This window comes from Ranitomeya variabilis, chromosome 8, assembly GCF_051348905.1.
Source record: "Ranitomeya variabilis isolate aRanVar5 chromosome 8, aRanVar5.hap1, whole genome shotgun sequence".
Classification (NCBI taxonomy): domain Eukaryota; kingdom Metazoa; phylum Chordata; class Amphibia; order Anura; family Dendrobatidae; genus Ranitomeya; species Ranitomeya variabilis.
In genome coordinates, this window is record NC_135239.1 from 160,877,743 (window position 1) to 160,891,868 (window position 14,126).

Here is a 14,126-nt window from a genome sequence, read left to right on the forward strand (position 1 = left end):
GCCTACACTCTGCTCCACCTGCAGAGCCCGGGCTCCAACAACGCTAGTTGCTGTCCGGAAGTGCTGGCTGCACAGAGCCAAACACCTCGCCAATGTGTCAGTGGGGTCCAGCACCGCCAGCTGTTCCCCTGCTGTGTAGCCGGCAACGTGTCCTGCAAAAGCCACGCAGACACAACACACCCAAAGCTGCCGCCTGTGCAGGCTTCGGCCTACACTCCCCTCCCCCTGCTCCTCCTCCTCCTGCTCCTCCTCCTGCTGTCCCTGGGCTCTAACACACCGCCAGTTTTTGCCCAGATGTGCTAGCTGCACAGAGAAAAACACCAGCCAATGTGTCAGTGGGGTCCAGCACCGCCAGCTGTTCCCCTGCTGTGCAGCCGGCAACGTGTCCTGCAAAAGCCACGCAGACACAAGAACTGAAATTGAAGGGAACCTGTCCCCCCTCCCCCAGGCGTTTTTACGTTATCCAGCCACCTTGTACAGCGGTAATGCTGCATGTGTGCAAGGTGGCTCAGAAACGTATTCTCCTCGCACATGTGGAACTGAAAACACGTCTGCAATGTGTCCTCTGTGTGACCATTTAACCGTCCCGGTGGTGTGACTTTCCTTTGTAATGACACGCTGCAACCCCCTTGGTAGCGCTGCCCGTCTTCTGGCATCATTGTTTGGCTGGCTGCGCCTCTGCGGCCGCCCTGACCCACACAACGCCCCTCGGTGTCTTAATTATTGGGACTGCGAGGGTGTGATTGATGGGCAGGATCAGTGCATCAGTTCGCCTGTCCCTCCTCTCCTTCCGCCTTCTTCGGACTGTGCGGCTTCATGGCCGTGGCATGCGATAAGGGATCAGATGACGCCGCACAGTCTGAAGCGGGTGTAAGGACCCGAGTGTGAGAGGCGAACATATGTGCTGCGCCAGGCCCTGAATCCCAGCCCCGCAGTGTTTTAACAATGTTAAGACACTGCGGGGCTGGGATTCATGGTCATCGCGAACCGCACCGGCCGACATTACATGATGCCAGAACATGGGCAGCGCTAACGGCGCTAGGCCAGGGGATAACACGACAGCGCAGACTCCTGTACAGCAAATAACAACGCTCGGGAGGCTGCACCCAGCACCAAGGTGGGATTCTTGACACCTGTGCTGCGTCTCATTACAAAGGGAACTCTCGCCTCCATTACACAGTTTGACTGTATAAAGGGCTAAATGTTATACGTGTTTCATTCAGCGTGTGCAAGGAGCGAAATTAAAAGAGCAACCTTTGACTTGTGCAGCACTACTGCTGCATAAGCTGTGGCTCTTCTACTTTCTAACCCCTGAGGGGGGGTTAAAGGTTACCTTTGAAATTGGTTCAAGTAGGCTTCGGCCTACACTCTGCTCCCCCTGCAGAGCCCGGGCTACAACACCGCTCGTTGCTGTCCGGAAGTGCTGGCTGCACAGAGCCAAACACCTCGCCAATGTGTCAGTGGGGTCCAGCACCGCCAGCTGTTCCCCTGCTGTGCAGCCGGCAACGTGTCCTGCAAAAGCCACGCAGACACAACACACCCAAAGCTGCCGCCAGTGCAGGCTTCGGCCTACACTCCCCTCCCCCTGCTCCTCCTCCTCCTGCTCCTCCTCCTGCTGTCCCTGGGCTCTAACACACCGCCAGTTGGGGCCCAGATGTGCTAGCTGCACAGAGAAAAACACCAGCCAATGTGTCAGTGGGGTCCAGCACCGCCAGCTGTTCCCCTGCTGTGCAGCCGGCAACGTGTCCTGCAAAAGCCACGCAGACACAAGAACTGAAATTGAAGGGAACCTGTCCCCCCTCCCCCAGGCGTTTTTACGTTATCCAGCCACCTTGTACAGCGGTAATGCTGCATGTGTGCAAGGTGGCTCAGAAACGTATTCTCCTCGCACATGTGGAACTGAAAACACGTCTAAAATGTGTCCTCTGTGTGACCATTTAACCGTCCCGGTGGTGTGACTTTCCTTTGTAATGACACGCTGCAACCCCCTTGGTAGCGCTGCCCGTCTTCTGGCATCATTGTTTGGCTGGCTGCGCCTCTGCGGCCGCCCTGACCCACACAACGCCCCTCGGTGTCTTAATTATTGGGACTGCGAGGGTGTGATTGATGGGCAGGATCAGTGCATCAGTTCGCCTGTCCCTCCTCTCCTTCCGCCTTCTTCGGACTGTGCGGCTTCATGGCCGTGGCATGCGATAAGGGATCAGATGACGCCGCACAGTCTGAAGCGGGTGTAAGGACCCGAGTGTGAGAGGCGAACATATGTGCTGCGCCAGGCCCTGAATCCCAGCCCCGCAGTGTTTTAACAATGTTAAGACACTGCGGGGCTGGGATTCATGGTCATCGCGAACCGCACCGGCCGACATTACATGATGCCAGAAGATGGGCAGCGCTAACGGCGCTAGGCCAGGGGATAACACGACAGCGCAGACTCCTGTACAGCAAATAACAACGCTCGGGAGGCTGCACCCAGCACCAAGGTGGGATTCTTGACACCTGTGCTGCGTCTCATTACAAAGGGAACTCTCGCCTCCATTACACAGTTTGACTGTATAAAGGGCTAAATGTTATACGTGTTCCATTCAGCGTGTGCAAGGAGAAAAATTACAAGAGCAACCTTTGACTTGCGCAGCACTGCTGCTGCATAAGCTGTGGCTCTTCTACTTTGTAACCCCTGAGGGGGGGTTAAAGGTGACTTTTGAAATCGGTTCAATTAGGCTTCGGCCTACACTCTGCTCCACCTGCAGAGCCCGGGCTCCAACAACGCTAGTTGCTGTCCGGAAGTGCTGGCTGCACAGAGCCAAACACCTCGCCAATGTGTCAGTGGGGTCCAGCACCGCCAGCTGTTCCCCTGCTGTGTAGCCGGCAACGTGTCCTGCAAAAGCCACGCAGACACAACACACCCAAAGCTGCCGCCTGTGCAGGCTTCGGCCTACACTCCCCTCCCCCTGCTCCTCCTCCTCCTGCTCCTCCTCCTGCTGTCCCTGGGCTCTAACACACCGCCAGTTGGGGCCCAGATGTGCTAGCTGCACAGAGAAAAACACCAGCCAATGTGTCAGTGGGGTCCAGCACCGCCAGCTGTTCCCCTGCTGTGCAGCCGGCAACGTGTCCTGCAAAAGCCACGCAGACACAAGAACTGAAATTGAAGGGAACCTGTCCCCCCTCCCCCAGGCGTTTTTACGTTATCCAGCCACCTTGTACAGCGGTAATGCTGCATGTGTGCAAGGTGGCTCAGAAACGTATTCTCCTCGCACATGTGGAACTGAAAACACGTCTAAAATGTGTCCTCTGTGTGACCATTTAACCGTCCCGGTGGTGTGACTTTCCTTTGTAATGACACGCTGCAACCCCCTTGGTAGCGCTGCCCGTCTTCTGGCATCATTGTTTGGCTGGCTGCGCCTCTGCGGCCGCCCTGACCCACACAACGCCCCTCGGTGTCTTAATTATTGGGACTGCGAGGGTGTGATTGATGGGCAGGATCAGTGCATCAGTTCGCCTGTCCCTCCTCTCCTTCCGCCTTCTTCGGACTGTGCGGCTTCATGGCCGTGGCATGCGATAAGGGATCAGATGACGCCGCACAGTCTGAAGCGGGTGTAAGGACCCGAGTGTGAGAGGCGAACATATGTGCTGCGCCAGGCCCTGAATCCCAGCCCCGCAGTGTTTTAACAATGTTAAGACACTGCGGGGCTGGGATTCATGGTCATCGCGAACCGCACCGGCCGACATTACATGATGCCAGAACATGGGCAGCGCTAACGGCGCTAGGCCAGGGGATAACACGACAGCGCAGACTCCTGTACAGCAAATAACAACGCTCGGGAGGCTGCACCCAGCACCAAGGTGGGATTCTTGACACCTGTGCTGCGTCTCATTACAAAGGGAACTCTCGCCTCCATTACACAGTTTGACTGTATAAAGGGCTAAATGTTATACGTGTTTCATTCAGCGTGTGCAAGGAGCGAAATTAAAAGAGCAACCTTTGACTTGTGCAGCACTACTGCTGCATAAGCTGTGGCTCTTCTACTTTCTAACCCCTGAGGGGGGGTTAAAGGTTACCTTTGAAATTGGTTCAAGTAGGCTTCGGCCTACACTCTGCTCCCCCTGCAGAGCCCGGGCTACAACACCGCTCGTTGCTGTCCGGAAGTGCTGGCTGCACAGAGCCAAACACCTCGCCAATGTGTCAGTGGGGTCCAGCACCGCCAGCTGTTCCCCTGCTGTGCAGCCGGCAACGTGTCCTGCAAAAGCCACGCAGACACTTGCTCTTGTACCTTCTGCTCCCCATCCTGGTTCCAGTACCGTCAGCTGGTTCCGGGCAGAGCCTTTGGCTTAGGTGCCTCCCTCTGGGTATCCGAGTTCCACCAACGTCAGGTGGTCCTTGGTAGTGCTTTCAGGCACGGGTACCTCCTGCTTAGTAACCGGGTTCCAGTAACGTCAGCTGGTCCTCGGTAGTTCCATTGGCTCTTGGACCTTCGGCTACCCATCCGGGTTCCAGCACCGTCAGCTGGTTCTCGGCAGTGTCTTTTGCTCTTTTACCTTCTGCTCCCCATCCTGGTTCCAGTACCGTCAGCTGGTTCCGGGCAGAGCCTTTGGCTTAGGTGCCTCCCTCTGGGTATCCGAGTTCCACCAACGTCAGGTGGTCCTTGGTAGTGCTTTCAGGCACGGGTACCTCCTGCTTAGTAACCGGGTTCCAGTAACGTCAGCTGGTCCTCGGTAGTTCCATTGGCTCTTGGACCTTCGGGTAGCCATCCGAGTTCCAGTTCCATCAGCTGGTTCTCGGCATTTTCTCAGCCTTCTTGTACCTTCTGCTACATTTCCAAGTTCAAGAGACTAAACACGATGACCCGGAAGAACACCCCTAAGATGACGACGACACCAGAGACGACAACCACCGTGATGACGACGACCCTGGAGACGATGACCCTGAAGACCACCCCGATGACGACGACCCCGGAGACCACCCCGATGACGACGACCCCGGAGACGACGACCCTGGAGACGACGACGACCTGGAAGACCGAGAAGCAGAAGAACAAGAGGCTGCAGAACAAAGAGCAGAAGGACATTAAGCATAACACAAAATATCAGAGCAAAAAAATATTATGTAAATTATAAGCAGAAGAAGACTAAGCAGTGTATGGGGGTGAGTCCGTTCCTCCTCGTGGTGCCCCTGGATAAAGCCTGATGCTGCAGGCCAAACTGAACGCGGACAAATGTAACTGGTTTGTGACAGGCAGAACGGAAGGTGTAATCTTCAAACTTTTATAGATAACAACTACGGGAATGCCTGTCACAAATAAGAATATGATGAAGAAGTTGAATATGATGAAGATAATAGTAAAATAAAAAGAATATGAACAATGTAACCCAAAAAATAATAGGTAGAAGATGAAGAAGAAGATGAATAAGGTGAAGAAGTTGATGTCAAAGAAGCTGATGATGAGGATAATTAAGAAGAAAGCGTGGGAGAAGTAAAAAAGAAGGTGAAGGGCGTGGAAGTAGTGAAACATCAATATCTGACATAAAAAAAAAAAAAAAAAACATAGTCAAATTCTTTCTAACGCCGAACTTCATAAAAAAAAATTAAAAATCCTGCTATTCTATTACATTGGGCTAAACCTCTGTCCCTTTAATATCTCCGCCACGTCCCCCAATACATCCTACATTATTCTTAGTTGTTTTCCTTCATGTAGAATGAACCTACAAGTTTATAAAGGGTTTATTTTAATTCCGATATTTTCGTCCCATTGACTTGCATTGGGATCGGGTATCGGTATCGGATTGGATCCGATATTTTGACGGTATCGGCCGATACTTTCCGATACCGATACTTTCCGATATCGGAAAGTATCGCTCAACACTAGCCGCAATCCAAAGAAATTCTGGAACAAATGAGAAACAAAGTAATTGAGATCTATCAGTCTAGTAAAGGTTATAAAGCCATTTCTACTGCTTTAGGACTCCAGCAAACCACAGGGAGAGCCATTATCCACAAATGGCGAAAACGTGAAATAGTGGTGAACCTTCCCAGGAGTGGCCAGGCGGCCAACCAAAATTACCCCAAGAGCGCAGTGATGACTCATCCAAGACATCACAAAAGACCCCACAATATCATCCAAAGAACTGCAGGCCTCACTTTCCTCAGTTAAGGTCAGTGTTCATGACTCCACCATAAGAGTCATGACCACTGCCTTACTGGAGCAGCGGCTACAGGGAGAAAATGAACATATATCTTACCTACAGACGCTTGCTTCCAGTCATAGGGATGGTGCATGGAATGTTCACCATTAATTACACTGTGAGTGCAGCTGTAATCACGCCCTGGAACTTTAATTGACAGCTCAGCACACCACCATGATGAACGATAGTGAGTGGCTGCAGTGAGAATAAAATTTCATTTTCTCCCTGTAGCCTCTGTTCCAGTAAGGCAGCTGTGTAGGATTTAAATGCTATTTACCTCTGGATTACCTCTATATCTGCAGGTAAATAGCATTTCTGGAAATTAAAGGTTCCCTTTATTATACTAACGGGGTCGCCCACTACTCGGACAACCCCTTCTCAATCAGCATGTTTGCCCCCAGTAAAATAATAACACCTACACTCACCTCTGTTGCCGGAGCCATTCTAGCGGTGTCGGCACTCGCTCTCCTGGGCTTCTCATGAGATTGTTATTTCACAAAAGTCCTGTACCTGATCAGCACTGGCACCGCTCCCCGCCATCCTATGTATCAGACATAAAAAGGAAGTGAGCAGCCAGCCACAGATTTGACTTCCTCTTGATGTCTGATTTGTCCAAAGGTGGGGAAAGAGAAGCAAGCACTGACTGGGAGCAGAACTTGTGTGACATAACCAGTATCGGACTGGGGTGCCAGGGGTCCACCAGTAACCAGCTTCTGGGACCCACTTTTCAGCTAAATGCAAATTTGACATTATCCTCAATCACAGATTTATATAACAATGAGATGGGTAGATTGTTAATGAATGAGATGAGTAGATTGTTAATGAATAAGATTCCGCCTTTGTCTGTATATGGTGATTCAAGTATATAGTGCCAAGAGGCCCACCAGAGGATTCTCCTGTTCTCCTGTGGGCCAGTCCAAGCCTGGACAAAACAATGTAAATGCATGTAAAAAAGCCGCGGAGACACCATCACGTGTTTCTCAACGCAAGCAATGAATAGCCAGGTCTTTCACCGGGAGGGAACAACCACGGGAAGGGCAGCATCCAAAAAAGGAAAACCACCTATGCCAAAACATGGTATCCATCCACAGACAGCTGTATTTGCCCCTCATCAGTGTGGAGTAGGAAACTGGCTATTAGGAGCAGTGCCTAGTGAAAAGACTATAAACATAAGGATGAATGACCTCGGGGAGATCAAAACATCCAACACCGCGGAGACACCATCACGTGTTTCTCAACGCATAGGTGGTTTTCCTTTCTTGGATGCTGCCCTTCCCGTGGTTGTTCCTTCCCGGTGAAAGACCTGGCTATTCATTGCTTGCGTTGAGAAACACGTGATGGTGTCTCCGCAGCTTTTCTACATGCATTTGCATATTTCCCTTTAGGGATGGGGGCAGTGTTCTGGATCCCTGCGTTGAGAAACACGTGATGGTGTCTCCGCAGTGTTGGATGTTTTGATCTCCCCGAGGTCATTCATCCTTATGTTTATAGTCTTTTCACTAGGCACTGCTCCTAATAGCCAGTTTCCTACTCCACACTGATGAGGGGCAAATACCCCGAAACAGCTGTCTGTGTGGATGGATACCATGTTTTGGCATAGGTGGTTTTCCTTTATTGGATGCTGCCCTTCCCGTGGTTGTTACTTCCCGGTGAAAGACCTGGCTATTTATTGCTTGCGTTGAGAAACACGTGATGGTGTCTCCGCAGCTTTTCTACATGCATTTGCATATTTCCCTTAAGGGAGGGGAGCAGTGTTCTGGATCACTACGTTGAGAAACACGTGATGGTGTCTCCGCAGTGTTGGTTGTTTTGATCTCCCCGAGGTCATTCATCCTTATGTTTATAGTCCTTTCACTAGGCACTGCTCCTAATAGCCAGTTTCCTACTCCACACTGATGAGGGGCAAATACCCCGAAACAACTGTCTGTGGATGGATACCATGTTTTGGTATAGGTTGTTTTCCTTTATTGGATGCTGCCCTTCCCGTGGTTGTTCCTTCCCGGTGAAAGACCTGGCTATTTATTGCTTGCGTTGAGAAACACGTGATGGTGTCTCCGCAGCTATTCTACATGCATTCGCATATTTCCCATAAGGGATGGGGGCAGTGTTCTGGATCACTGTGTTGAGAAACACGTGATGGTGTCTCCGCAGTGTTGGATGTTTTGATCTCCCCGAGGTCATTCATCCTTATGTTTATAATACATACAGACCCACACACACACACAGCCCCGCACACGCACACACATAGCCCCGCACACACACAGACACACACAGCCCCTTGCAGACACACAGATACACACAAACACCCGCACACAGACACGCACATTTTCTCCGCACACACACAGTCTCCGCCCACGCACAGAAACACAGAGCCCCGCAGACACAGACACACACACACAAACACCCGCACACAGACACGCTCATCTTCTCCACACACACACAGTCTCCGCCCACACACAGACACACACAGACACACACAGCCCCGCAGACCCACACACACACACAAACACCCACACACAGACACGCACATCTTCTCCGCACAGTCTCCGCCCACACACTTTTCCTCCTGATCTGCAGCGTTTCTCACACACAACTCTGCAGCAAAACCGCAGAGCTTTTTAAACCTGCGGTTTTGCTGGGGATTTGACTGAATCAATGGAAGTCAATGGGTGCAGAAACGCTGCATATCCACACAAAGAATTGACATGCTGCGGAAAATAAAACTCTGCGAATCCGTGCTTTTTTTTTCCGCAGCATGTGCACACCAATTGTCATTTTCTCATTGACTAACATTGCTTGTGCACTACACTGCGGTTTTGATGACATTTTGTGCGTCCGAAAACGCTGCGGAAATGCGTCAAAATCCACAACGTGTGCACATACCCTAAAGGTGTTGTCCAAAATTAATAATAACACAAAACAAAACAATACGAAAACATCATGAAAGAAGTATTCCTCTAAGGATCAACGTTCCATAGCCTGGACTATAAAAATGAGGGAAGGCAGAAATTCAGACATGGTATAAAGTAAGAAAGGCATCCGTTACCTGAATCTGGTCTTCTTCCCATTTGGCCATAGTCAAAGATTTCACCTTACTGATCTCAGAGAGGTTTCGGTGAATACCACAACAGGTCACACACACAAAGACGCCCAGGGTATAGGAGGCCCACTGAGGGTCTTAAATAAAAAAAAATGCAGGATAGTAAGTAAAGCTGCACTCAGAAGTGGCCATATTGGGCCTGGTCACATTTACAAATAATAACAATTACAGAAGCATATACACGTTACAGGCTTGGACTGGCCCACAGCAGAATCCTCCGGTGGGCCCCTGTGCAGGAGTGTTCCACCACCCTCTTATACGAGCAGTACTTGGCACAATATACTGGAATCACTATGTACAGACAATGGCGGCGTCTTATTCATTTAAAAATCTGCCCAGTTCATTGTTATATAAATCTGTGATTGACGATAATGTCACATTTGCATGTAGCTGAAAAGTGGGGTCCTGGAGTTGGTTACTGGTGGGCCCTTGGCATCCCAGTCCGACACTGTGCACGTAATATCTGCATTTACAATGTAGGTCTGTTGCTCCTCCAACTTCTGGGGAAAGTATTTTATAAAGCGTCTTTCTAAAGCATGCATATGGCATATTTTAAAACATTCAGAATTAAAGGGGTTGTCCTGTATGAAAACTACACTATAGCTGACTGCAGACTTGTGAATCCTCACATCACGTGCATTGCACACTGTGAGGATTTTTCGGCAGCGAGCAGTAAGCTGAATGCAAATACTTCCGGCCACATTCTGACTAGACAATAATTGACCTCGCTCAATACACTCATATTGAGCAAGGCCGGATCCAGTATAGTCGGCACGTGATCACATGTATGCAAATCGCATACTTGCGGTCACACACCCTCCTCTCCCAGCACTGGAGAATCCTCACAGCTAGCGGTGTGCGCAATGTCAGGATTCACAAGTTTGCAGTTACATAGAGGAACTGTCTTGTAGTTTTAGACCGGACAACCCCTTTAAAAACCCCTTTAAAATACAAATAGACTCAGTGGCGTAACTAGAGTCCTATGTGCCCCGGTGCAAAATTTGGACCTGGGCCCCCATCTCTATGTTGGTCAGATGTAAGGGCCTCTGTAGAGTTCTAAATCCTATAAAGACAGATGTGTAATAGTGTCCCCATCTTAGATAAGTGGAGATATGGATCTTTGCTGTGCTGACGAAGACACCAATGGATTCCTCTGTGAGTGTGGTGAAAGTATCCAGGAGTCAAAAATATGCAACTGCGGTGTTTAATGATCAACGTGTTCCAAATGTGGGTTGTCTTGATGAAGAAGTCTGTGCACTTTGAAACGAGTTGACCATTAAAAACCGCAGTTTAATATTTTTGCCCCCTGAATACTTTCATCACACACCCAGAGGAATCCATCGGTGTCTCCTAGAGCAGCAGAGCTCCAATCTCCACTTATCTGCCTCTAGGACATCCCTCCATGGATCTGCAGCAGCCGTTCATATCTGAGTTGGTACAGTGTTTTGGAAACACAACCCCAGCTGGTGAGCACATCCATGTTCTCCCATTTTCCATCTGACACCTGATGAGACCCTATACTGCGCTATTGTTTTCCAGTCTTTCCCTCTGCAGTGTCCCCATCATAGCACCTTCCTGTAATAATAAGACCCACCATAGCCCATTTCTGTAATAATGTCCCCTGTCCTGTGGCCTCCCAGTAATAATGTCCCAATTCTGGGCCTCTTTCTACAAAAATGCCCTCAGTCCCAGCCTCTTTCTGTAATAATTTCCCCCATCCTGGCCACCATCTTAGACCCCTTTCTGTTATAATAAACTCTGTCCTATGCCTCTCCTTGTTATAATTTCCCGCATCCTGAATCCCTTCTTGCTGTAATGTCCTCCTTCCTGGTATTATGCCCCCCTCATGGGCACCTTCCTATTATAAAGTCCCCCATCCTGGCCCCTTCCTGTAACAACCTTCCTGTAACAATGCCCCCATCCTGGTATAATGTCCCCAATCATGGGCCCCATCCTGGTGTAATGTCCCCCATCCTATAATAATGTCTGCCATCCTTGGCCCCTTCCTTGTATAATGACCTCCATCCCGGTCCCCTTCTTAGTATAATAACCCCCATCCTGAGCTCCTTCCTGATATAATGACCCCTTCCTGGGCCCCTTTCTTGCATAATGACCCCCATACTGGACCCTTTCCTTGTATAATGATCCCCATCTTGGGCCCCTTCCTTGTATAATGACCCTCATCCTGGTATAATGACCTCCATCCTGGGCCCCTTCCTTGTATAATGATCCCCATCCTGGTCCCCTTCCTTATATAATGTCCCTCATCCTGGTATAATGTCCCCATCCTGGGCTCTTTTTTTGTATAATGACCTCCATCCTGGGCCCTTTCCTTGTATAATTGTCCCCATCCTGGGTCCTTCCTTGTTTAATGACCCTCATCCTGGTATAATGACCCAATCATGAACCACATTCTGGTATAATGACCCCTACCCTGGACCCATTCCTTGTATAATGACCCTCATCCTGGTATAATGACCCCCATCTTGAGGTCCTTCCTTGTATAATGACCCTCATCCTGGTATAATGTCCCAATCCTGGGCTCCTTTTTTGTATAATGACCCCCATCCTGGGCCCTTTCCTTGTATAATGATCCCCATCCTGGGCCCCTTCGTTGTTTAATGACCCTCATCCTGGTATAATGACCCTCATCCTGGTATAATGTCCCCATCCTGGGCTCCTTTTTTGTGTAATGACCCCCATCCTGGGCCCTTTCCTTGTATAATGATCCCCATCCTGGGCCCCTTTTTTGTTTAATGACCCTCATCCTGGTATAATGACCCTCATCCTGGTATAATGACCCTCATCCTGGTATAATGACCCTCATCCTGGTATAATGTCCCCATCCTGGGCTCCTTTTTTGTATAATGACCCCCATCTTGAGGTCCTTCCTTGTATAATGACCTCCATCCTGGGCCCTTTCCTTGTATAATGATCCACATCCTGGACCCCTTCGTTGTTTAATGACTCTCATCCTGGTATAATGACCCCAATAATGTTTGCCACAATACATTGTAACTACATTTGCACCCGAGGATGCACATCCAGGTAATTAAGCGCTGGCAGGCCCCTTTCCAGCCCGGCGTGGTCGCAACCTCTGCTACCGCCATCGTTACGGCCCTGAATAGGTCACAGACATGTGGAATTGGGATTTGCTGATGATTCATAAGAAAGGAAACAGAGACTGTAAACACAAGTGTTAATGAGGCCGTCACTTAGTCAGATATTTTCAGCCTTGGTTCAATGGTTTGTTCACGTCTATGTAAAATGTCTTCATGTTGTATATTTAGAGGCAGAGTTATCAAAATTGTTAACGAATCACAGAGCAACTTTCATTTTATCAATGCTGTTTTGAAAATGAAAGCTGCTCTCTGATTGGTTGCTATGGGCAGCAAGTGCACGTTCTAAAAGGTCTTTCAGAGGCGACCAAGGTGTTCATCTCTATCCATGGGGTTAGCCATTAAAAGGTATCAACCACTGAGGACTCTCAATTCTAAATATTTTTCTATGGGCAGCAAGGACAGTCTTTCTTTTACTTCTTACACAAGTTTGGTAAATGAGGCTTTTAGCCCTTTATTGATATCTGAATAACATGGCTGCATACAATCCTGTCCTTTGGCACCAGCTGTCCCGGCGCTCTCAGACAAGGCGGTGTTACGGAAATGTGAGTATTTACAGGACCGGGGTGATCGAGCAGGAAGTTGAGCAATATTCCAGCAGCTTACTACTAAGTCTAATCAGGTATAATAGGAAAAAGACTTGGAACCTTGCAAAAAGTTTGGTAGATTAGTAAAAATGTACCGGTCGTACCTCTTTAATTGGGTCTAGGCATTATTGTTAGATTATTTCATAATTGTTCAACAAATTACAATAGGTCAAAAAGAAAAAAATAACATTATTAAGAGTCTTCATTGTCTACAGTCCATAACAGACACTTTTCTCCAGCCGTCCTCAGAATTTGAGCTAAATCTGGTATTAACTTTACAAAGCCGCAGGACAAGGTTCATGGTGAGGACAATGTAAAAATGCCCCCCGAGACCACCTGGAATCTTTTGTCCCCTGCATATTATGTCCTCACTTATTATCGCATCCAGACCACCTTTCCTGTCATTTGCTCTCACCTGGTTCTCCACAGTCGGCGCATTTTGTATTTCCATCCTTCCGTGACAAAATCTTGACTGATTTCTTGTTCCAGTCCTGTTCTCCCGACATTACGAATAAGCTACAGAAGTTCAGACTAAAGTGACGCTCTGTGACATGGAGATGTTCCGGGGCTAGACGTGACAGCCATGCACCGTGTAGATGCCCAAGTACAGGCTTGTAACCAAAGTTTCTCTACGCCCGGGTGCCAACAAGCCAATCCGTGTCCTCACAGGGCGAGGTGACTAGTACTGTCTGCAAGATCCAACCTCTTCTGTGGACTTCTGGAAAGGGGGAGGGAGTTTTTAATTAGTAAACCAGTTTTTCAACATTTCAGTCTTACAAGACACTTGAAGGAGGCCATACAGTATCCGCCAGGACTTGTACACACACACACACACACACACACACGGCTCGCACACCTATAAAGTGATACATTAATGTAATTATGTGTCCATTTATTATTACTAATAACCAGTATGTGAACACACGCCTATAATATACATGGCTTGTACATTGCACGGTAGCTCAGATCAACCTGAGCACAATCTGTAGGGGTTAACTCCCACAATGGAGAAATAAAAACAAAACACAGATTGTCTGTGATGAGCGAGCATGCTCGTGGGCTATCAATGCTATCTTCGGCATGTTCGAAAAGTATATTCGAGTCCCCGCGGCTGTTAGACAACCACAACACATGCAGGGATTTCCA

The 14,126-nt window shown here is 49.0% G+C and overlaps 1 protein-coding gene across 2 annotated transcripts in view; it reads right to left on the reverse strand.

Moving 5' to 3' along the window:
• Positions 1 to 13,698, reverse strand: part of LOC143787761 (arf-GAP with dual PH domain-containing protein 1-like) — a 57,977-nt gene extending 44,279 nt beyond the window's left edge. Inside the window, exons 1-2 of one of the 2 annotated variants that reach the window (XM_077276778.1) lie at positions 13,396 to 13,698; positions 9,221 to 9,351 (exon numbers count right to left, since the gene is read on the reverse strand). In XM_077276778.1, the coding sequence (XP_077132893.1) occupies positions 9,221 to 9,351; positions 13,396 to 13,486 (222 nt within the window). In that variant the 5' untranslated portion in view covers positions 13,487 to 13,698. The remainder of the gene's footprint in view (positions 1 to 9,220; positions 9,352 to 13,395) is intronic. The other variant, XM_077276779.1, reaches the window with a different exon arrangement.
• Positions 13,699 to 14,126: the final 428 nt, after the last annotated feature.